At 35.4% G+C, this 25,162-nt stretch overlaps 5 protein-coding genes across 6 annotated transcripts; 2 read left to right on the forward strand and 3 right to left on the reverse strand.

Moving 5' to 3' along the window:
- Nucleotides 1-6,308: 6,308 nt before the first annotated feature.
- LOC106416550 (homeobox-leucine zipper protein ATHB-17) lies at nt 6,309-9,419 on the forward strand. 2 transcript variants are annotated; one of them, XM_048781344.1, is made up of 4 exons: nt 6,309-6,564; nt 6,905-7,089; nt 7,208-7,281; nt 8,946-9,419. In XM_048781344.1, the coding sequence occupies exons 1-4, from the start codon at nt 6,486-6,488 to the stop codon at nt 9,193-9,195; spliced, it is 588 nt and encodes a 195-aa protein (XP_048637301.1). In that variant the 5' UTR covers nt 6,309-6,485; the 3' UTR covers nt 9,196-9,419. The 2 variants fall into 2 exon arrangements, with proteins under 2 accessions (XP_048637301.1, XP_013712923.1); XM_013857469.3 differs by having other exon boundaries at nt 6,391-6,564; nt 7,202-7,281.
- A 1,031-nt stretch (nt 9,420-10,450) lies between these two features.
- LOC106416549 (blue copper protein-like) lies at nt 10,451-12,133 on the reverse strand. The gene has a single exon (XM_013857467.3). The coding sequence runs from the start codon at nt 11,968-11,970 to the stop codon at nt 11,137-11,139; it is 834 nt and encodes a 277-aa protein (XP_013712921.1). The 5' UTR covers nt 11,971-12,133; the 3' UTR covers nt 10,451-11,136.
- A 229-nt stretch (nt 12,134-12,362) lies between these two features.
- Nucleotides 12,363-14,850, reverse strand: LOC106416547 (pentatricopeptide repeat-containing protein At2g01390). The gene is made up of 2 exons (XM_013857466.3): nt 13,978-14,850; nt 12,363-13,610 (listed from the first exon to the last, which is right to left on the reverse strand). The coding sequence occupies exons 1-2, from the start codon at nt 14,678-14,680 to the stop codon at nt 12,631-12,633; spliced, it is 1,683 nt and encodes a 560-aa protein (XP_013712920.2). The 5' UTR covers nt 14,681-14,850; the 3' UTR covers nt 12,363-12,630.
- A 1,964-nt stretch (nt 14,851-16,814) lies between these two features.
- On the reverse strand, nt 16,815-18,256 carry LOC106417435 (uncharacterized protein At1g66480). The gene is made up of 3 exons (XM_048781345.1): nt 18,019-18,256; nt 17,513-17,935; nt 16,815-17,031 (listed from the first exon to the last, which is right to left on the reverse strand). The coding sequence occupies exons 1-3, from the start codon at nt 18,190-18,192 to the stop codon at nt 16,978-16,980; spliced, it is 651 nt and encodes a 216-aa protein (XP_048637302.1). The 5' UTR covers nt 18,193-18,256; the 3' UTR covers nt 16,815-16,977.
- A 5,927-nt stretch (nt 18,257-24,183) lies between these two features.
- LOC125609845 lies at nt 24,184-25,159 on the forward strand. Its single transcript, XM_048781347.1, has one exon. It carries the CDS (start codon nt 24,296-24,298, stop codon nt 24,773-24,775), a length of 480 nt encoding a protein of 159 aa, XP_048637304.1. The 5' UTR covers nt 24,184-24,295; the 3' UTR covers nt 24,776-25,159.
- Nucleotides 25,160-25,162: the final 3 nt, after the last annotated feature.

The raw sequence follows: 25,162 nt of genomic DNA on the forward strand, positions 1-25,162 counted from the left end.
CAAGAAGGCGACCGTTTAGGTTTGAAGCAGCATGGCTCAAACATGACGGGTTTAAGGAGCTGCTCTTAGCATCCTGGAATGGGGAGATGAGTACTCCTGAGGCTCTGGTATCCTTGAAGGAGAAACTCAAGAAATGGAATAAAGAAATTTTTGGGAATGTTACTATAAGAAAAGAGAAATTACTTGGAGAGATTAAAGAGATTCAGGAGGAGCTGGAGAGGAACCCAAATGATATGCTGATAGCGAGGGAGACGGTTTTGCAAAAAGAGTTTGACATTGTTCTTGAACAAGAGGAAGTGCTTTGGTATCAGAAATCGCGAGAGAAGTGGATAGTCCTCGGGGATAGAAATACAAAGTTCTATCACACAACTACTATTGTCAGGCGGAAGAGAAATAGGATTGAGATGTTGAAAGATGAGAATGGCCGATGGATAGAACAGTCGGAAGAATTGGAGAAGCTAGCAATTGAGTATTACAAGAGGTTATACTCGACGCAGGACATTTCAATGGATACGGACAAATTGCCGCAGCAGGGATTTACTGATCTTAAGAGCGATGAGCTGGAGTGTTTGATCAAACCGTTCTCGGCGGCTGATATGGAAGCCTCAGCTAGATCAATGGGTAAATATAAAGCTCCAGGACCAGATGGGTTTCAACCCGTCTTTTACCAGGACTCATGGGATGTGGTAGGAGAATCTGTGGCTCGGTTTGGGCTGGAGTTTTTTGAATCTGGAAAGCTAACGGAGGGGATGAATGATGCAATGGTGGTCCTTATACCGAAGGTTCTTAAGCCAGAAAGGATTGCGCAGTTTCGTCCTATAAGTTTATGTAATGTCTTGTTTAAGATAATAACAAAGGCAATGGTGTTGAGGTTGAAGAGTCTAATGCCAGTGTTAATAGGGCCGGCACAAGCTAGTTTCATTCCAGGCAGACTGAGCACCGACAATATTGTGGTGGTCCAGGAGGCGGTGCACTCGATGCGAAGGAAAAAAGGTAGGAAAGGATGGATGCTTCTCAAACTGGACCTAGAGAAAGCTTATGATCGAATCCGATGGGACTTCTTGGAGGATACTCTGTACGCAGCAAAGTTACCACAAGTTTGGATTAAATGGATCATGGAGTGTGTGATGAATCCTGGGATGAGCTTACTGTGGAATGGAGAGAGAACAGAAGCGTTTACGCCACAGCGGGGACTTAGACAGGGAGACCCTTTGTCCCCGTATCTGTTTGTGTTATGTATGGAGAGATTGTGTCACCTGATCGAATTCTCGGTTGCTAAGAAGGAATGGAAACCGATCAGGTTGTCTAGAGGAGGACCATCTCTATCGCATATTTGCTTTGCGGATGACTTGATTTTGTTTGCTGAAGCGTCCATATCACAGATTCGGGTCATACGTAAGGTCTTGGAGAGCTTCTGTGGGGCGTCTGGACAGAAAGTCAGTCTGGAAAAATCACTAATTTTTTTCTCTGAGAATGTGCACAGAGATCTTGCCAGCGCTATAAGCCATGAAAGTGGGATTAAAGGCACGAAGGACTTGGGGAAGTACTTGGGTATGCCTGTTCTGCAGAAAAGAATTAATAAAGAAACGTTTGGCGCAGTGATTGAGAAAGTTTCGTCTAAACTAGCTGGATGGAAAAGGAGATTCTTGAGCTTAGCAGGGAGAATAACGCTAACGAAATCGGTTCTATCATCAGTCCCGGTTCATACTATGAGCACGATAGCCTTACCCTCATCGACCTTAAACCAACTGGATAAGATTGCCAGGGCTTTCATCTGGGGAAGTATAGATGGGACTCGCAAACAACATTTAGTGTCTTGGGAGAAAATCTGTAAACCGAAGAGAGAAGGCGGGCTTGGTATACGGTTAGCAAAGGAGATGAATGTTGCTCTATTAGCTAAACTTGGATGGAGGATGCTGAATACAGAAGATGGCTTATGGGTTAACATTTTATGTAAAAAGTTCCGTGTGGGAGAGCTAGACGACGCTTCCTGGTTGGTACCTCAGGGAAGGTGGTCGCCAACTTGGAGAAGCTTGGTGATGGGAATTCGAGAAGTTGTGGCTCCAGGAGTGAGTTGGATACTGGGAGATGGTCGAAGAGTTCGGTTCTGGAGAGATAGGTGGTTGCTGAAGGAACCATTGGAGGCCTTAAGCTTGATAGACATACCGGAGGAGTTAGTGGAAGCGAAAACTCGAGACTTATGGCAACAGGGTATTGGATGGATACTCCAACAGATTGAGCCGTATACATCGCTGCAGAACAGGCTTCAGTTAGCTTCCTTGGTGATTGATGAAGTGACTGGAGCTCGGGACAGAATGTCATGGGGAGAAGCTAAAGATGGACTGTTTTCGGTAAAAGCTGCGTACGCCTTCTTAACCAAAGACGCAGTTCCGAGACCAAATATGGAGGACCTATATAGTCGAGTGTGGCGTGTTACGGCACCAGAAAGGGTCAGAGTCTTCCTATGGTTAGTAACCCATCAAGTTATCATGACGAATATGGAGCGCAAAAGACGACACATAAGCGAGAATGGTACATGTCCACTATGCAAATCTGGTGATGAGACTATTCTCCATGTTCTTCGCGACTGCCCAGCGGCTGCAGGACTATGGAGGAAACTTGTGCTTCCAACTAGACAACAAAGATTCTTTAATCTAACCTTATTTGAATGGTTATATGAGAATCTCGCAAACGACAAGTCAGTCAACGGAGACCAATGGCCCTCTCTATTTGCGCTGACAGTGTGGTGGTGCTGGAAATGGAGGTGCGGTTATGTTTTTGGGGAGATAGGGAAGTGCCGGGATAGGGTGAGGTTTGTGAAAGACAAGGCTCAGGAAGTGATAAAAGCGAACAAGAAAGTAAGAGAGCCATCGGCCATTGGAGTACATGTCGAGAGGCAAATCGCATGGTTTGTACCGGAGAATGGATGGGTCAAGTTGAACACTGATGGAGCTTCTAGAGGGAACCCTGGTCTAGCTACGGCAGGTGGAGCTCTACGGGACGAAGAGGGAAAATGGATAGGTGGCTTCTCACTAAACATTGGTATATGTTCGGCTCCACTGGCAGAATTGTGGGGTGTATACTATGGCCTGTGTATAGCATGGGATAAGGGTATTCGCAAGCTTGAGGTGGAAGTCGACTCGAAGAGTGTGGTGGGTTTTCTTAAGACAGGGATTCATGATTCTCATCCCCTGTCCTTCCTAGTACGTTTGTGCTATGGCTTCGTATCAAGAGACTGGATAGTCAACTTTTCTCATGTGTATAGGGAGACTAATCGTCTAGCAGATGGATTAGCTAACTATGCGTTTTCTTTACAGTTTGGTTTACATTTCTTTGATTCTGTTCCAGAGCATGTTGCTCCTATTATGTTGGAGGATTTGAATGAGGTTGCGAGGACTCGGCAAATTTGCCCGTAGTCTGTTTTTATTTTATTAATAAAAGTAGGGGATCTTTTCCCCTGCATCCTACCAAAAAAAAATATTATAGACGAAAATTAACTTCGTTTAATCAATTTATTAAGCAAAGTAACAGCATCTTAAAATTGGCTTAGTCAACATAAGTTGATACTTTAATTAAATAGTCCACGAAAAAATTCATTTTTTTCTCAACCAAATTTAAAAATTGATAATTTAAATGACATTACCCCTATTTTCTTATTTTATTTTAAATACCTCGTCGATAATAGTACAAACAAAATCAACAAACCCAAATTAATTATATAATACTTCCCCTATTTTAAAATACATGAAGTTTTAGGATGGGGCACAATTATGATTATTTATCTAAAAAATATCATTAAAATATAAATTAAAAATTATTCAACCAATCACAAAACAGACTACAAAATATGATTGGTTACACAGTTTTTGATAAAGTTAAAAAGTATATTAAAATATGAAAACATCATCTATTTTAAAACATCAAAAATTTCATAAAATATTATCTATTTTGAAACAGAGGAAGGAGTAGTATTGATATGCATTTCTATCTCAATAACTTTAACCGGTACTAGATTTTGACCCGCGCTTTCAAAGCGCGGAATTATTTTCAAAACATTCCAAATTTATTTGATATAAATTTGTATTTTAATTGTATCTACACTTAGATATTACAAAATTATATTCAATGTTTTGAAATTCGACCCGACCCGCAGTTAAATTGCCAAATTCGGTGGTTCATATGTAATCCATTTTAGTTTTCTAAAAAAAACTGTTATTTAAAAATTCTATAAAATCCGTAACAACCGCTAAAACCCGAGATCTGTTTATCGGTTGAACTGATAGATGACCCAATATGTAATCCGGTTTGATTTATTATTATATTTAGAGTATTGTAATATATATTCATGAACGTTCAGATGAATAGTGAATATATTATAAAATTGATATTTCAATTTTAATACAATTTTAGTCCAACTAAAATTTCATCTTGTTAATGGATTAATATTTGAGTGGATGCATACTAAAAATAAAATAGATTTGAGCATCAATAATGTGTATACGTCTATTACAAATTAATGATTTACGTTTGCAAAAAAAAATATAATTGTTTATTTAGTTAGTTTACTTTTGTTATTCACATATTATTAGATACTTTTTGATGTTTTGTCTATGACTTATTTTAAATTTAAAAGTTAATTTCATTATTCGCATTAAAAATGTAAATATTTATTATTTTAATTTTGATATATATTTTTATTATATTTAGTTCTTAATTTTTATAATTTATAGATATAATTATATTTTTAAACAATTAAAATATTGTGTGTTCAAAAAAAAAATTAAAATATTGACTCTTATTCTCTGGTTTCGATTTATGTTAATGTAATGTTTTATGATATATTTGTGTTAATATATTTGTTCAATTGGTTTATATTTGATATATAGATTACATGTTTTTTTGAGTAACCCGTAAAAAATATAGTCATTAAACTATCAATAGTAACATGTTTCATCATATAATTACTATTAATATTTATTTTATAATATATATTTATACTTCAACTATAAGAATTATATTTTTATGTATTTTGTGAGGGTTTTGAACAATTTTTTTTCTTTTTTGCATTTGGATTAATATATAGTTGTATATATACGAATGAATAGATATATATATATAATTATTTATTACATTAATAACTAAAATATAATTGATTAGTTATTTGAATTTCGAATTAATATAAATTAAATTCATTAGTTTAAAAAATAATTGATTAGTTAGTTAGTTCCTTAATTTTAGGTATGATATATATGTAATAATTAAATTAGATATGAATAGAAATAATAAGAAATATAATTAAATATAATGGTCCAACCTAGACTATTTGTAAGTAGATAAAATTTGCTTCTGTTTTAATAGTATTGATATTTTGAGATTCCAATTAACTAAGTAATAACAGACGTCAGCGTCCACATTCTTTTTTTATGTTAAAAAAAAACTATGCGTGATAATGGAATGTGGAGAAGCGTATAGAGTAAGAAGAGTTCAGGGTCTCAGTCATTTTCACAGGCTAAATATATGGACCAGCTCAGGCTCCTGTGAAAAAAAAAATCGATCAAAGTTAGACTTTTAAAAATAAAATAACAATTAAGTTATAAAAATAAATATTTTCATGATTTGTTTTTTTATCTAAATATTTTTCACGATAAATTCTTAGAATTCATGAATATAGAAATATAATGAACATAATGAATATAATTATCTTTTTACTATATATTTACAGTTACTATCAATTGATGATATTTACTCAAATTAAATATCTATATTTTAAAACACACAATTTATTAATATCAATAACTAATTTTTTTAAAAAAAATTATATATGTTAGTCAAAAATAAATAATTTTTTTTTTGAAAATTTATGAAATATTAAATAATTAATGACATGAACAAATAGAAAATCTGTTGGTTAGTTACCCACACGGGGTCAGCATTTACTCTGCTATGATTTACTGTTCAATACATGTCACTTATCGGACGGACTCTTCTCATATTCTTTTGACTCGCGGACAAATGCCTCGCGCTCTTGAATTGATTACACAATGACTATTTAGTGAAATAAATATTTAAGTTGATACAAAAATATTAATTAAAAATATCTAAGTTGAGTATAACTTTATTTTCTAATTATAGTTAAAACGGCTTAAAATCCCGTAGTTTAACTATGTAAATTTATTTGATGGACACCTATACATTAGGCAACTTAATATTTTTCTCCTTACAGTATACACTTGTTATCCTTTACTACTATTTACGTACTTATGACAATGATATACATACTAACGTACGCATATGCATATGGTACCTACTCTCATATGGATTCGCATGCGTGAGTGTGTATGTATATACATATACACTTATCTATAAAAAAATTACAAGTATGTGTGTTAATATAAATATAAAGGCATCGCCACGGTTCAAGTTTGTCTCTTCATTACTAGCCTGCCTCTCTAACTTTACCTTCTCTTCTTCTTTCTACTCAATTAATGGCGATTTTACCGGAAAACTCTTCACACCTAGATCTTACTATCTCCGTACCAGGCTTCTCTTCGTCTCCACCCTCCGGTGAGCCATATATACAATAACATACTATGTATATAAAATGATCATTACTAAACTATATATGCAAATATATACACATGGAGGTTGTGTTTGGATTCTATTTTCGTGATGATTAGATTTTATCTTTTCATTTTACAAAGATAATATAAACGAGATCTCACATATGAATAAGAATAACTATTCATCGCCATGTTTCTGTAAAACGAAATTGATATTAATATTATATATCTTTTCATCGTCTTATCTCTTTGATCTTGTTCAAATAAAATAATTCTCTCTTTGACCACGATATTCCGTTTGTTTGTCGTTTCATTTAAAATGTTATACATACGGTAAATGTCAGATGAAGGAAGTGGCGGAGGAAGAGAGCAGCTAAAGCTAGACATGAATCAATTGCCGTCTTCGTCTGAAGACGATGAAGAACTCAGCCACGGTGGCTCTGCTCCTCCCCGCAAGAAACTCCGTCTAACCAGAGAACAGTCTCGTCTTCTTGAAGATAGTTTCAGACAGAATCATACTCTTAATCCCGTAATTACCATTCCGGCATTCTCTACAAAATAATATAGAGTTTTTCAGTTTCTTGAATATATATTAGTTATATTAAAAATATATATATTCCTCTATTTTTCGTAACACGTAGAAACAGAAGGAAGCACTTGCAAAGCATTTGATGCTACGGTCAAGACAAATTGAAGTTTGGTTCCAAAACCGTAGAGCGAGGTACCGTTTCTTTTTCATTTGTTTTTCACCCTTTTTACATTATTAAAATAATATTTGACTATAGTAAGGTTAAACAATAATAAAGTTAAAAAAAACAAGGTTAAACAATAAGCGGGTGGTTGATGATTAATTTGAGAGTTAACATAAGCGTTAGACGTTGACAGAATATAAAATAAAGCAAAAAATGAAATCTGAATCAGATTCGACTCACCCCGTTAACATATAAGTCGTACCCTTAAATAATATAAAGGTAATGCTGTCTTTTTCATTCATTATATCTCATTCAGCTATCAAATATTTATTTTGTGATTCTTTTTCCTTATAGGCTCTTCTTAAATTCTCAAAGAGTTATATACCGTAAATGAATCACCACTTGCTACATCTATATAAAGAAAATTTTAGCTGACATAAACTTATATCAAGTCAAAATTTTACAGAAAGAAATTAACAGCCACTCAATTAAATACACATATTAATAAAGATAATATATTAATGCTGAAGTAGTTATTTATGTCACATCACGTATATATGTGTTGTTGCATGGTTATTTTCAGTGACAACAGCATTTTGAAGCCCTCGATTATGATATACATTAACACGTTTTTTTAATGTTTGGAGTAAGTTGTGTTTCAGAAACACTTCGGCTCGTGTACGTCAATGTTTACGTGTGTGTAATACATAAGTACGTATACCTGTATTCACGTGTCAATGTCGCAACGTCTCATACAGTCATCAGTAGTGTTAATACTTTTCTAGTAGCGTAGTACAATTCTATCGTTTCTTTTTCCTTCCTTTTTTCTGCATGATCTGATTTGTTCATGTTTAAAACATATATAATTAATTAATCTATGAATTGCTGGTAATTGTTGAAAAGGAAAACTTGTTACTCATATTATCATATAACTACTCCATAAAATAAAATATTTTATTCAGAACCCTCAATAATTGTGTACAGATGGAAAAGGATGGTGCAATAGATAATAAGAATTTCAACATTGGTCGTATTACTATTATAGTATTATGACTGTTTCCCAAAATGTAACTATTATCATGACACAGTACCGTTATTAATTAATCTCCTTTCTGTTCCTAAAAGATCTATATTCTAGTTTTTTCACATATATTAATAAAACACATTAAATTTGCATAGTTTTTGTGTTTATCTTCTTTCCACAATTTTAAGCCAATAGAAAATCAATTAGTACAATTAAAATTTTTGAAATTTTGCGATTAGTTAATAAAACATACATTGAAAATGTAAAAAATGAATCTTTTAGAAACAATTTTTTTCTCAAGAATATGTATCTTTAAAGAACGGAGAGAGTATAATAGGATTACTTTCTAGCCTTTTATTTTTAATACTCCAATGTTTAATTATATTTATCAAAATAGTTTCCAAGTAAATCAATCAATGTGTTTTCGTTCTTTGCCTCGTGTACTGACTTTCTCATCAATGCCCTTTTGACTCATAATTCATTTGGCCGTTCATGCGTTTTACATAATTTTATATGCTTTTAATATATTTATTTGCAAGCATAGCCTACACGCATTTGATCATACGTTAACAACTTGTATAGACTATAAAGCACCTTTGTGTCTATTTTCTTTTACATCGATAAAATAATTAACTCGTACTGCGCTGTTTTGGATTTATTTTGGTTTAGGAGCAAACTGAAGCAAACTGAGATGGAATGTGAGTATTTTAAAAGGTGGTTTGGTTCGCTAACTGAGCAAAACCATAGGCTCCATAGAGAAGTAGAAGAGCTTAGGGCCATGAACGTGGGACCACCCACGGTGACCTCCGCCTCGAGCCTCAGCATGTGTCCTCGCTGCGAGCGAGTCACTACTGCAGCCAGCCCCTCGCTGGCGATTCCTTCCCAGAAAACGCTTCCGCCGCAAGAGAGTGAGCATTGATTTATGTATTTAGTTATTTTTGGATATGGTTTAGAAGTCAACGAAACTGATGATAACATGATTTCCGTGTAAATATAGTAATTAGGGATTCTATGCGCGCACGGCGAATCTTTGTAGATATTTTACTTATTTGATCAAAAATCCAATCCACTTACTTTTGTTTGAAGATATATATAGATATATGTATAGTTTTAAAAAATGTATAACATTTCAATTTTGGACTCTTAAAGATGCCCTTAGGAAAACTGGTCTCTAGCAAAAAGAGATTTCAAGTTTCTTGCACATTTACATTTTTGCAAAAAAAACATTTTGAATATCTGTAACATTCACCTAAAAATTTATCAGTAAAAACTATGGTATGAATAATAAAAATGCTAAATTTTAAATTTAGGAAATATTTTAAATTATTATATAGAACTGTACTTTTTGTTTTATCCTACCATAATTAAATTTAGAATCTTGAAAATGTCGTTTAGAGAAGAATAATTCATCTGCTCTTAGATGTACGATATTTTAGACAAAAACACACATGTTAATAAAATTATTTTTGTATCGTTAAACTATAAATTAAAAGATACTCGATCAATTACAAAAAGAGGTCGGATAAAATATAATTTATTATACAGTTCTTAATAAAATTAAAATTTATCTATAAATATGAAAACATCTTATATATTTGAACATCAATTTTTTTAAAGAAACATCTTACAATTCGAAACTGATAAACTAGTAAAAGATAACTAATGCTTTTCATTTGTCTGAATTTATCTCCTTGTTCGACCGATTGGTTTTTTATAAAAATTACAGAAGCCCACTTATATATTTTATGGCCCAATTTGAATATATCTACAAAGTTACATAAGTGCTTGGATTTAGTCACAAAAAAAAAAACACGAAGTAACTACGGCACTTGAGGCCTTGATTATCTTCGGCTCGTCAATATTTTAAATCGATATGTGGAACTAATGGCCTGCAGGCTGCAGTTAATATTTATAAAACGGTGAAATCGTGTGTGGTGGTTGCGCAAAATGGCAGGCCGTTTATACTTTTCAAGTTTTAGCTATCTTATACGCTTGCCTAAATAGATTGTGAAGGTTCCTTGATCTACATCGAACTTACAATCATGACCGATAAACCATATCAGAAGCTTATCTCAATTCGTTATTTTACTTGTGTACTCGGTCCTCAAATAAAGAAAACACTTCTCTCTTTATAGTATTACTATATATATTTTTGAAATTTCTGTCTCTATTCTTTTTTTTTTTGTGGTAAAAGTCTCTATTTTATTTGTTTTTCTCTTTACCTCTATTTATGTCTTATGGTTCTTAGTTTTGTATTTTTACGTTGACATATATTTCATAATTTTTAATAATATGATTGGTTTTAGCCTTTTAGGAATGTTTTTTATCACAAGAAAACAAAGTCTAATTAGATAAATTCTGACAGAGGGTATGGGGAAAATGACTGGTTCATGTGCTAAATGCGAATTTCACATTGTAACGCTAGTCCCAAAAAAATACTACAAGATTTTAACCGAAAATGTAACTAAAAAAAAAAAATTACGCTAGGGACCCTTTCTCACTTTTCAATTTCAGTAAAAGACACATGGTGCCTGACACTTTCACTTTCTCATGTTGGATAGACCGCAGTGCCCTTCTGGAGTTGTAAAGAGTTGTAGCTCTAAACCCACCTAAACGTTACCAAATTTGAAAAATCCGAAAGAATCTATTATTATGGAGGTGGAGCGATTGAGTCTATTATTATGTGTATAAAGCTAGGGTTAAGGAAAAATATTTTTATTGAATCAAATATCTCCACAACGATATGAATAAGTAGAAACCCACACAATTTGGAAAATAAAATAAAGAACAAAAACGAGTGAGAAAAAAAATACTACGAAGCTAAGCTCAAACAAAACAAAACAAAAAAAGAAGCGAAATCTTAGTGATGGGGGTGGGGTGTAAAGGAATCGTGTAGCCACTTGATGAGACGGTCGAAAGGTGACAACTGCGTCTTCTTCGGAACATTTTTGGATAGTGGTCGCACCACAACTCGAAGCTTAAGCCCAGCCTCACAATGACCAATCTTTGAGGTAATAAAATAGCGGATTCCTGGTTTCGTTAGCCTTATGAGATCTTGTCCCGCATTGTGCACGGCAACAGGAGAAGTAGTGTCGCAAGATTTGAACTCAAGATCACTGTTGATTTCTAGGAGGTCATCGACTTGGTCGTTGTAGTAGAAAAGAAGATTGTCTCCCACATGAAACTGTTTCTCCTCACTCCACTTGGAATAGAAGTCACTCTCTTCAGGAACCCTCCATTCGTTGGAGTCACCGACCTTGTAATCTTTTCCGAATGGAAGGATCTTTCTCGGTGGTGGAGGAATCATAGGATGGTCATGGACGACAAAAACGACGAGTTTCTGTCCGGCTACGCATTGAGAACGATTTGAGGTGATGAAGAAGTGATAACCTTGTTCCGTGAGAGTTACGACATCGTGGCCTGTGCTGTAGACAGCTTTAGGAGAAAGGGAGTTGCAGAATTGGTATTCCAAACGAGTGGAAACTTGAGTGACGTCGTTGACGTTGCCATCGTATTCAAACATCAGAGAATCCCCCACTTGGAATTCCTTACGCCTAGCCCATTCATAATAGCTACCGTGCTTCGCTGTCGTCCATCCCTTCGAGTCTCCCACTTTGTAGATTTTTGCCGAGCAACAACATCCCATGAGAACCATCACGAGCACGAAGCAGAACATTCTTGTGGTTGTCGCCATTATTAATAGAATTATCAGAGAACTTTGATGATGAGTATGTGAGTAAGAAAAAACAAAACCATAACTCTCTTTTTATAACACCTTTTACGGAACCTAATCATTGCCGCTTAAGGATTTTACTTATTTAATTATAATCCCGTTTGTGATATGATATGTATGTTCCCTTTTCTTTTTCCTTTTTCAAAGATCTCTCGGATCCTTTTCCAATTAGGCTTGTGATTGATTTTCATTAACCTGAGTTTATTATTCTAATAACGTGAGTCATGAAGAAATATGAAAGATTCTCTGCACAAGTTTATGGTTTCACATTCATATATGCAGAAATCATATTTGCTTCCGCAATATAGAGAAATTCGAAGAAAGTTAAGAAACTACACAGAGAGAGGTCAAAATTTCAACAAACCTTTAATGGTTTAAATTAAATTTAGTGAATCTCAATAGTTGGAAGCTTACAACACATGAACTTCTGGGATTCATAATAGTCGTCTACTGATCAAACGATCCCTAATAACTCAACCTCAACTAAACTAACTCGGGTCATTAGCATAGAGAGCACACTTGTGGTTATGCTTTGAGAAACTGCACGAACCTGAGGAGAACCTACACTTGTGGCTAAAGGGCTTTGTTAAAACATGTCTGTTGACTTCACATGCAATTAGATTACAGATATCTACCAAACAGAAGATCACAGACTTTCTCTTCAACATCAACACTTTCCCGGTAACGGCCATTAGCAACAAGACTCTTCTTCTCCTTCTTCAACGACGCTGCTTCTCTCTGGAAGTCACTGGTTTTCTCAAGACCAGACAAGAGAACATCGTACGTCCCCAGCGAAGGCACGATCTCACGTTCTCTCATCTCTTCCAATATCTTCATTGCTTTCTCTGGACTCCCTGCTGAGATATAAACATCCATCAGCGCAGTGTAAGCAGCTACGCCCTTTTGATCATCAGGAAACAAGTCGAAAACCTCTGCAGCTAAGCGAGGTCTTCTGCCAAACCCAAGCCTGTGGATCAACGTTGCTCCTTGGTACACACCAAGAGAGTGATGGGCTTTCACCATCTCCTTTACTGCTTCGATAACTTTACCAAGCTCGTTTTCTCTCAGAAAGTAACCAACCAACGCAAGATACGCTGACTTCTCGAGATGAATCCCCATTTCCGAGCTGTAATCAAGGGCCAACGAAGCCCCCTCGGTTCTACAACGGCCACAGTTTGCTTCAACGACTGCTGAAACAACAGAAGAATCCAACTTTACGTTTCTATCTTTCATCTGGTTAAGTAGATGATCAACTGCAACAAGACTCTGCTTCATCAAGAGAACAGAGCTGATAATTCTACTATCATCTGAACTTTCCATGTCATCAACTTCCCACAAAGATTCAGCAGTAATATGCGAATTGACTCGTCTCAACAGATGGTCACTTTGACCTGCAGCTTTCAGAGTCTCTAAAGCCTCGAGAAATACAGGGTAACGAAGAACAATCCCGTTTTCTTTCATGTATACAAGAATCCGAGCCATGAAAGACGTTTCACCGACCTTACAAGCTTTCCCAATCAGAATATTACAAGCTGCTTTATCTGGCTGCACACCGATCTCTTGCATTTTAAAGAAAATGTCTAAGGCTTCACCACATTTTCCTGCAAATCAAATTTAAAAAAAAAAACTAAAACATCATCTTCATGGCTACAAAACATTCAGAAAACAGATTCACATACTAACACAACATTCATATAAATTAAATAGATAACTGTAAACAATATATATACTAACATTAATTTAAAAAAAAGTTCTTTTCAGTTAGGAATATTGACAAACAGTTGGTGTGCATAGATTAAAACTCACTAGTGCCTACAAGAAACTCACATACTAAGACAACATTCGAATAAATTAAATAGATAACAGTAAACTATATACTAAAACAACATTCATCTACACTAAGTAGAAAAGTTCAACTTCCACTTAGGAATATTAACAAACACTTGGTGTGCATAGATTAAAACTCACCGTTGCCTACAAGAAACTCCATCAACACCGTATAAGTGTGACAATTAGGAGAAACCCTCGACCGCAACATCTCCCTATACACCTCCGTCGCCTCCTCCACCCTCCCACCATCGAAAAGCATCTTCATGTAAGCCGTGTACGTCACGACGGTAGGCTCGCACCCACTACCCCTCATCTCCTTCCACAGCCTCACGGCTTCGTCCACATCCCCCGAGCTCGAAACCCAGTGAATCATCGAAGTATACGTCACCGTATCGATCGCCACACCCTTCTCCTTCATGAGGCGGAAAACAGAGTACATGGACTGGATCCGACCCGCTTCGCCGAAGATGTCGAGCATGGTGGTGTAAGTGAAGTGGTCGTGCTTGAAGCCTTTGATCTCGGAGGCCCAGTTGAAAAAGAGCCAGGCTTTCTGCATCGGAGGGTGAGATTTCAAGACGCGGTTGATTATGTGAGAGTCCCATTTGATTGGGAGGTGTGGGAGGTGGGATCGAGCGGAGTCCCAGGTGGAGTACTTGAGGATGTTGTAGATGTTGGATACGGTGTCTCTTGTGTAGACTCTGGGCTCTGGGGTTTGTGTTTTCACGAGTTTTGGTTTTCGGAAGAAGCGACTGGTGGGGCTTCTGGGTCTTGGTCGTGGTCGTGGTCGGGGGAGAGAGTGGAGTAGCTTGACGGAGCTTTGGAAAATGGTGGAGAAGTGCATGTATTTGCGGACGAGATCATCCAAATTAACTTGAGCAAAGTCCCCTATCCTTCGTCTCAATCTGAGACTCGACAGTTCCTTCTCCGGTTCTGGTTCTCTACGGTCTAAACCCTTTTCAGACTTAGCTCTGACTTTTTAGTTTATGTTCTGTTTTTTTGTATGACCTTGTTCATTTGGGCTAGATATCAATTATTGAGTGGGCTTTATAAGATCGATGGGTCTGATAAATTTCATGGTTTCCAACTTAAAACTAATTGGCAATTACTGGATTGGTCCGGTCTTTTATATTTTATAAAAGTCTCTTTCATATTTCCGATGTGGGATCTTCTCTCCAGTACCTTCTTTCGAGATAATAGTGCGTATAACCATAATCTCGTAGAATTCATCATACCCCTCCAAGATCATGTTTTATTTTTCTAGTGATCTCAGTGGAACTGAGTCTTTTATGGGCCATCAGCTAATGGGATGATCGGGTCATTGTCCGGGCTTCCAACTCAAAACCAATTGACAATTAGTGGATTAGCTCAAATCTCTTATATATTACTCAAGTACCTTTAATATTTTCGATGTAAGGGCCAATAGATCATTCTTCTTATCACCAATTGGTTTTTAGGTTGAAAGCTCATCTAGCTTAAGATAATATCAGAGCTTGATCCAGGCAATCCAACCCGATCTACATTGATCTGGCACAAAGTTGACCCATCAATCATTACTTGAGCATTCCGAAATTGACGCTCAAAGAACGATCATCTCAAGGCATATTAGAAATATAGTCTCCCACATAATATCCATGCAGACTTTGATTATTGAATAGGCAAGTTCATCGAGAATAATCCCTAGGTTGAATGGATGCGCAAGGATGGAGATTACGTTCATAAAGGGTTAAAGTCTGGGAAAGTATCAAGGAATGCACATAAGATTGTTGTTGCTGAAAGAGTTGTGCTCAACTTTGTGCAGAGGATGAGCGGCATTGCGACCCTTACCAAGATTTTATTCTATAGTTTCTCAACTAATTGGTATGGTTACATGCATGTTACCCTAGTAATGATCAAAATGTCATATCTCGAGAAGGATTTGTTGGTTTACTAAATAGTTTACGGTAATTCATCTCGTACTTTGGTTATCAGTGAAGTTTTGTCAGTGTTAGTAGTAATTGATTGTATAGTGTATTTGTTCTTTGTGAGTTCTGTGGAGAGTTTAGCTGATGAAATTGTTTTGTGCAGTTAATGGCAGATGCTGCTACCCTGCACGTATACTGGAGACAAAAAAAACTGCTACTGGTTTGAGATTACGTTCTACACTTCTTCCTCGCATCTATTCTTTAAGGTTCTGAGATTGTTATCTTTCTGAGACACTGTAAGTTTTCTAACTTAGCAAAGGTGCTGATTGGTGGTGGAAAGAATCATAGGACGGGATTATTTGACATGTTGATGATAAAAGATAACCATATCTCCAGCAGCAGGAGGTATAGTCAATGCCATTAAATCTGTGGACGCGCATCTAAAGCAAAAGAATCTAGAAATGGATGTGAAGGTAAGACTCAAAAGCTTTCAGATAATTAGCGGCTACCAGTTAAAGGTGGTGAAACTAACTATCTATATAAATCTAACTTGAAGGTGGAGACGCGGACACTTGAGGAAGTGAAGGAAGTGTTAGAGTATGTTAGTGGATCCAAGACTCGGTTAACGAGAATAATGCTGGACAATATGGTTGTATACCGTTAGAGAATGGAGACGTTGATGTCACGATGCTTAATGATGCGGTTGAGCTAATCAATGGGAGAGCCGAGACAGAGGTATGTGTGTGTTAGATAGAAAGAAAGAAAGATGATGTGATTTAAAGCTCTAGTATCGTTGTTTAGGCCTCGGGGAACGTTACGATTGAGACAGTACACAAGTACGGACAGATTCATTAGCAGATTAGTTCTTAAGAACACTCTCAAAGCTGTTTTCTAATACAAGTTTTGGCTTTTTCCTGGGATGAAAACTGAGAGAAAGTGTTAATGCAGTGGAGCCCTGACGCATTCGGTTAATGCGTTGGACATATCTCTGAAGATCGATACAGAGTTGGCACTTGAGGCCGGAAGAAGGACAAAACGAGCCTAGAAGTTAAGAGAAACAGAGTTTCCAGGAAATAATAAAGATAAAACGTTATTTTATTTTCTAAAATATAATATAAGGTTTAGCTACAGAGTGATAAATTCATTAGCTCTCTCTCAAAACTCTCTGCTTTTTATGTACAAAGAAATGCAGAAACGATGGGAAGCGGTTATGTTTAGAATATAGATTGGTTCAACTTCAAGCGACAGTGATCTCGCTTCCTGCTCTTTCCGCCATGAAACTCACTCGTTTCTGTAAATAAAAAATTTCAACATTGTTATCTCAGGAATATCAAACCTTGTTCCTTTTTATTTCTTTTTTTTTTTGACGTAAGAATCATGTTTTAAAAATGCGCAAGTGTGTTAAAGTAGCATGCAAAATTTGACCACACCAAAGGTATTTCTATCTGCTCCCATTTTTCCGATGAAAAGCTACTATTTTCAATAAATAATACTATCTTATTCAAAACTGTATGCCATTCTTTAAATTATTCTTTCTATAGTTGTAAATTTTATGGCCCATGCTATGCATCTGAAATTCTAAAAGGTTTTTTTAATTTATAAATAATACTATCTTACGATATTTTAAACTTTAGTATGAATTTTAATTCAAATGTGTTTATGCAAATAATTATTAATGTTTTTTTTGCTAAAAGTAATTATTGATGTTCTTATTTATGCCTATTTTAATATGCACACAGAAAAAAAAACAAATCGAGAACAAAACTACTCACCAGACGAGATTTGACTCCTCTTGTGTCGGTGGCAATAGTGGCGGCTGGCTCATCATGGCCAAGTCGGAGCGTATTCTTACTCGCTTCCTCGTGGCTGTGTTTGGCCATAAAGAGCGAGGCGATCTTATGGGTGGCCTCCGCCTCCGTGGCTCCTTCCTTAACGAGTTTTTCCAACTCCGCCTTGGGAATCCTCAGCTTCACCCTCACTGCTCCTCCTTCATCTTCCTCCTCCGTCTTCGTCGTCCATCCTCCTGAAGGTTTGAGTATGGAGAGATCAGAAGAGGATCTCCGAGTAAGCATGAGGTGCTCAAGCCTCTCCTTGGCATTCATGTGAATTCCCGATCTTACCCTCCTTGGTGGTGGACACTCCTTCACCGGCTCCACCACGAAATACAACCGCTTCGCCTCTAACCTCTGCTTCGCCTGCACTCAACAAAACCAAATGCATTAGTTCTTTTATTATTTTCTACTTTAGTAATATGAAAAAGAAATGTAATAAAAGTTACCTCAAGTGGTTTGGCTCGGGCACCGTAGTGCTTTACAGATTCAGAGTCTAGCAAAACGTAGCCGGGAAAGTCTTGTAGAACTTCTTCCGCCGTCACCGGAGTTTTTAGTTTAAAAGACTCGCCGTCTATTTTCATTATCTTGGCCGTTTTCTTGCCGCCTAGACTGTTACCCATCCTTAATAATTTATCTGACAATAGTGGATGGAGACTGGATCTTTAAATAAGATTGTTTCACTTGAGGGCGGTGAGGATGTTCTCGTTGGGGTTTTAAATGAATATGGGGTTGGCAACCATGTGGTAATGGGTAGATTGTAGAGATATACGTACGCGGAAAAGAAGTCCAAAAAATTAAAAATTCAGTAGTACAAAACGTGGACAAAACCTTTTAGAATTTCAGGATTATCTTATTTAAATTGTTTGAGAGCTTGTTTTTATTGAAAAATTCAATACTGTTAAATCATACAACAATTTAACTAGAAATTTTGATGATTACATTCTTGTGTGAAACACCTGCATATACTACAACTCGTTATAGTAAATACATGTTTATATCAAGAGCAAATATAATTTCTAAATCAATTTGCCGCCAAGACAGTTACCCATCCTTAGTAATTTCTCTGCAGACAAGAAAGGATAAAGATTGGATCATTAAATAAGATTGTTTCAGTAAGGGCGGTGAGGGTGTTCTCGCTGGGGTTTTAAATGATGAGGTTTTCAAGCATAGCCTCATGGGTAGATTGTAGATACGTACGTGGAAAAGGAGTCCAGTTTTTTTATTAACTTATTAATCAATACGGTACTGCATGGAATTTTCAAAAAAAAAATACGGTGCATGCACAAAACATTTGACTATGTCGATAAAATTTTAAGATTGCCTATTTAAATCGTATGATAGCTTGTTTTTGTTGAAAGTTTCTAGTACTGTTAAACTGTAAAACTATTTAATTAAACTTTTGATTATTTATTTTTTCTTATGTGAAAGTGAAATACCTGTGACTGAATTCGTTAAATACATGTTTATGTGAAGAGAAAATACATTTTTCCCAAGGGTTTCTCTAATTTCTAGTAGTTAGAGTGTTTAACTTTTTAGGAAATGGATATTAGGTTGAAAAAAAAAACGAACTTTGTTAGCAACTTTGAACATGACAACATCATGCGGTCCAACTCTTGAACTCTCGTGGACCGTATATGTTGATGATTTGATTTACGCATGCTTATCGATTTGTCAGATTAATGGGTTGGTAATTAGCAATAATCATTGTCTTTTGCTTTTAATTATTTACTCGATTGATACTTTGCGTTAATCACGGAAACAAAAAGGTGTATATATATGATTAAGGAACGACTTATTTCCTCCCTTTATCATCCATTTTTTCTATTTAGCCGTACATTGTCATTGATGAGACCTGGAATTGTACTTCTCATGTAGTCTATAAACATTAATATTTCGGTCGCTCCATGGTCCTTAATTATATATTTTCACTAACGAGGTCTGATAGAGTATTGATATCTCTAACTCCTTTATCAAACCAGAATACAAGATAGAACAATGAATACAAGATAGCTTTGCAGATTCCGATCACAATCACCTTCTCATGGCGAAGATGACTGATCACGACGATCTCATGGCGACCGTGCCGAGACTCATGGCGTCTACGAACAACAACATACAAAGCATGAAGAACAAGTGAAGAAGACGAACTATATTTATATCGTCTTTCTCCGTTAATCTTTCTAACTGCAAACCTTCTGAACCAAACCAAGGCTCCCATGGCTCTTCCTCATTAAACACGTCAGCGTCCTCCCTGCCACGTCAGACTCGAGCTAATAGAAGTCTATCAAGGTCACTGATAAATAAATGTTTTGGACCTAATTATAAGTGCCGACTAGTACTTACAGAGTTACAGATGTAAGAAAAAAGTCTAAAATGATGGTCTGCTTTGCAAATCGGAAAGCTCATTGATGACGTAACAGCTGACACAATATGTCCAAAGCTATTCATATGTATCCTCTTTTAACACTTTTTTTTTGGAACACCAGTTATTCATATGTATCCATATATCATTAATCACGATGAAATGATTTTCTTTTCTTTCTTTGGGGATCTAAATATGGTTGCCGGACCCTACTATACTAAAACTAAAAGTCAGCCGGCACATGGAGCTTGAATCCTTTAGGTTAAAGCTTACCTGATCTTGTGATTACATACACTAATGTGAATGTACATATAATAAGCACAATCTATATACAAATAAACGTATTTGTTGATATTGCAAGCTTCCATCAAGTCAAGAGATAAGAAATGTTCAAAGAACGTCGATAGACCATGCAGGTAAGTTAACAACTATGTAACGTAATCACGTTTAAGTGCAATAGCTGCGTGTAAACTAGAAGCATGGGCCCTTTATAACAGTAACTTGTAAGCTCATTGTGGCGTTTCGTGCGAAGTTGCCTACTTAATTCGTGCACTTATAAGGAATAAATATTCTTTCGTATAAAACTTACTACTTACATTTCCTATTTTTAAATACAATCTTGCACAATGTATATTCACTGGTAGTTTTAAGATTCTATTTTTATTTGGCTTCTGGAATCTTACTTCCATCAAAATTCAAATTAAACAACTAGAAGCCTAGAATACAGTACACATTATCATCAACCACGTGATTTACCGACATTAGTAAAAATCGAAATTTGTTTCATAATTAGCGGGAAGGTTTCATATTCAATTTCCAATACCGGCTCAATTTTGGAAAAAGAAATAACAAATATCTGGAAAAGAAAATTGATCAGTCTATGAATAGATATGTTACTTTGACTGCATGTTTTGAATTGATTTCTCAACCCAAGTATATCCATGACTCATTTAAAGAAACCATATGTTCACACATAACTGGAAGATTAATTAATGTCAACTGTGACGACAGGATTTGATATGTGGTTGCGCCCGTTATGGTTAAGGGAGCCAGCAACTAGGGACAAAGAAACCGACTTCATTAATTTGAAACTGCCCAAGACTTGCCACGTCTAAATTTTTTATCTAAACTTACGAACAGCCCTTAGTAAAAACGTCTGAAGGTTTTGTGTGATTTATTATTTGAGAGAAGTATAGGATATGTAAAGACCAAAGGAACACTGAAAAGGTTTGTGACAAGAACCCATTCCCAACTAATATTTTGCAGCAATAAGATAGCTATTATGGGCTTATAAGCCCAACGATATCCAATATTTTTGGTCTTCCTTTATCCATGGGTAGGCTTAAAGCCGATGTTACCGCCATTCTCAGTCAAACATCATTGGAGGAGCTTGGCGAAATCCGTCTCTTTGTCCTCGAAGGTCCGTATAATTGTAGTTACTAATAATAAGCACTTGTTGGGGAATTTGTATGGCAAAACAAAAATACTAAGAACAACAGATTTAGCTAATAGGTGAAAGGTGAAGGAAATGTCTTATCCATACACATTCGTGATGGATTCATCAGTATCATTCTCCGGCATGTAACAAGTGAGAGAGAGCAAAGGGAGTGGGTTTATTATGGGCTTCCAACTCAAAACCAATTGGCAATTATTAGATTAGCCTTAACCCTTTATATATTACTTAATGTACCATTGATTTTCCAATGTGGGATACATATCTCTTAATAGAGTTGCTCTTTAAAGGCTCTCAGATTTGAACAAAAAGAGTGCTTCTCTTTATATTTAATTGTGCCTTAAACCCCCAATGTAATACCCATCTTTTTTTCATGAGATTTCTTCAACTCTTTGACGTGAGTCACGTAACCAGGTTACTTGTGCTGTCTTTTGTTTAATGCACCAATAAAAATAAATAACAATTTTTTTATAATTTTACAATTTATTAAAGATTTATGTGAAGCAAAAAGTCTATATTGCAGTGATTCCAAATACAATTGTGGAGAAGAAAGAATTAGCAACTTTTTTTAATATATATGTCTCGGTTTTCGGGAAACATTCCCTGAGGGCATCTTCATCCCTACTTCATTTTTTTTTTCTAAAGTGGAATAAAAGTGAATATGAAGTAAGAAATGCTGCAACCCAACTCCATATCTCACTCCATAATGAAATTTATTCCATAAATGGAGTAATCTATTTTTTGTTTGTTCATCACTCCATTATGGAGTGGAAAATGGAGTAGGGTTGGAGCAATTTTACTTCATTTTCACTTTTACTCCATTTTAAAGGAAAAAATGGTGTTTTACATTGGAGATGCTCTGAAACTGCAAACTATAACGTCAGGATGGACGTCTGAAGATTCCGATCCAACCAAACTTCACATTAGATTATACTAATAATAACTAAAATTAGTTCCCTAATTAAACAAGTAGACAAGAGCCTCCACTTGGGAGAAAGTCAAATGCCAATCAGAATAATATACAGTGTTATATCTTGTATACAGTGTTATATCTCACTATTCTACTAAAACTGAATTACAAAATAATATTTATCTAAATTTAAGTAATTATTTTACATATTTCTATTCTTTTTAAAGCTAATTACAACCACTTGATTTATTCTTTTTTCTAATTAATACAGTTTCGTTTATTAGAGAGTCCAAAATAGAACTTACATATTTTAAAGTATTTTTATTACATCTTTTACATTCCATTTTTCATCTTTTTAATTACTTCATTACTTATATTTACCATAATAATCCGACAACATTTATTTTACGTGTTAACCAAAATAATTTTACAAATTTGAATGAAACTAATTTTTGTATCGGATTTTTGAGTTTAAAATTAAACTTTGTTCGGACATTATAAATTTTTGGACGGAGTTTGGATTCAGATCCTTCTAAATCCGAAAAGGTTTGTAAGAACCTAAAATATTCAAATAACTTATTTGTTTAGAAATGTCATTAAACAACTTATAAAATATAAAAACTAACGGCCAAGCTCTAGTTTTATTTATTTTTAAAACAAAAGTTAAGAAAGAAATATCACCATAAATAATTTGGATTTTAAATGCAATTATACAAATAAAACCATGGGAGTGTAATAATTAAATTATTAATATCCCAATAATTTGATTGAACATTAGTTTTATTGAAGTATGATAAAGTAAACGCATAATTAAAATGGTCACCGACTTGTGCGCTTTTTCAGGTGTCATACATAAACAATAGGAGGTCAATTCTGTTATAATGAATGGATATAATATACTACTACATAGTTTTTTAATTGTTATGGAAAAGTGCAACTAATCAATGTATGCATTGGCACATCATGTGCAGATCATTAATGGAGGCTTCTCATCTCAATTTCACTTCCTTTTCCAAATGCCGTGTTTCCCAAACCAGCAAGCTATCAAGTATCAAGTTTGCGTACCGTAGAGTAGAGGAGGTTTCGCAGTGCATCGCTTTGTCAATTCATTTGTCATCCACTTTCTTCTATCATTAACATATCTAATATCTTACCCAAATTTATTCGACTAAATCATCAACTGGTTAGAGCATTTCCAATTCCACTCTATTTTTCACTCTAAAATAGAGTTTAGAATAAAAAATGCTCCAATGGTACTCTATTTCTCACTCTAAGATAGAGTGAAAAATAGGTTTACTCCAAATATAAAATAATTTGTTTTTTTTTTGTTTATCACCCTATTTTCTACTCTAAAATAGAGTACCATTGGAGCAAACTCAAACTCTATTATAGAGTTACTCTATTTTAGATTAGAAAATAGAGTAAGCCATTGGAGATGGTCTTAGATGTTAAATCTAGAATCTCAAGCGAGTCTCTGTTTCAGTAGCCGAATCTCATAAACAAACCGTAGGTCAAGTGTGTATCTCGATCAAAAACCGACTATTTTTCAACCTTCAATATACAAGAGCGTTGAAGCGAATATAGACTAAAATAAATCATCGAATGTCCGTAGACTCAGAAAAATTGTAATTTGATAGAAATTTTTGCAACAATGGTTGATTACTTGATTAACGAATAGTAAAAGACGTGTAAGGAGATTTCTTAATAGAATCACTGAATCTTGTGAGAGGGGTAAGAAACAACAGGTGGAAATGAAAATGACTTGGAAGAGAAGAAAAAGTGGGCTCCATTTATCAAATCGAAATTAGCAGGTGGCAACGCGGTAATCAAATCAAATAATCATATAGCCCCACTTTTGTTTTTATTTTATTATATCCAAATAATCAGGTTATAAATATATTTCCACTTGTTCATCATCTTCTTCAAGCAACCAACAAAGATCTCCTTCAAACATCATACATTCACATTAAACAATCTTACAAAACCGATCTCATAATAATGGAAGCTACATTGATCTCTTCACCAGCTTCGACTTCACCACTCCGGTTCCATCCATTGGTGTTTTCCCCGAATAAAATGACGACGTGGAGGACACAGAAGAAGAAGATGAAGATGAGCGTTTCTGCTGCTGCGTCTTCAGGGAAGGACCATTACTACGGAGGAGGGAGATTGGTGGACGAGAACATGATCGTTCTGAGGAAACGCATCCACGAGATGAAAATGGTTGAGCGAAACTACGAGCCGCCTTCTCATTGGTTGGATTGGGAGAAGCGTTTCTACAGCAGCTACGACTCTGTGATCTGCGATTCCGTTGGTCTTCTCCAGAGCTTTCTCATGAACTCTCGCCCCACCGTCGCAATTGCAACGCTGCTTCTACTTCTTGTCAGCGTTCCAGTTTCGTCCTCTGTTTTAGCGTTTCACCTTCTTGACCTTCTCCATTGGGTTCTCGCCGCCACAACGTCCGGTCATGTGGGCTGATCTAGTGATCTGCCTGGCCCGTTTCATTCTTTCCTTTTACTTGCCCAGAAATTCTTTTTTTTTTTGTATATTGTATATTCTTTTATTATTTATCTGATTTATACTTAACTTAAACTAAGTTCAAAATCTCGTTATTAATTTATCATTTCTTTCATGAAATGTGTATAAGTTTTTCTTTTTTTTACATGTCATTGTGACAAAAAATAGAAGATTCTGATTACATGATTTCTTAATAAGTTAGTGGAGTTTAACTTTCTTTCTCATGTTTCTTAAAACATGTGCAACAAGGAATCTTTAGCTCGAATCCATAAAAAAGAAATATTAAAATATTGGTGTGGTCCAAAAATCTTAATATAAAGATTGATCTTAGTTGCTTTTCGTTACTGT

Source organism: Brassica napus, chromosome A6, assembly GCF_020379485.1.
Source record: "Brassica napus cultivar Da-Ae chromosome A6, Da-Ae, whole genome shotgun sequence".
Classification (NCBI taxonomy): Eukaryota; Viridiplantae; Streptophyta; class Magnoliopsida; order Brassicales; family Brassicaceae; genus Brassica; species Brassica napus.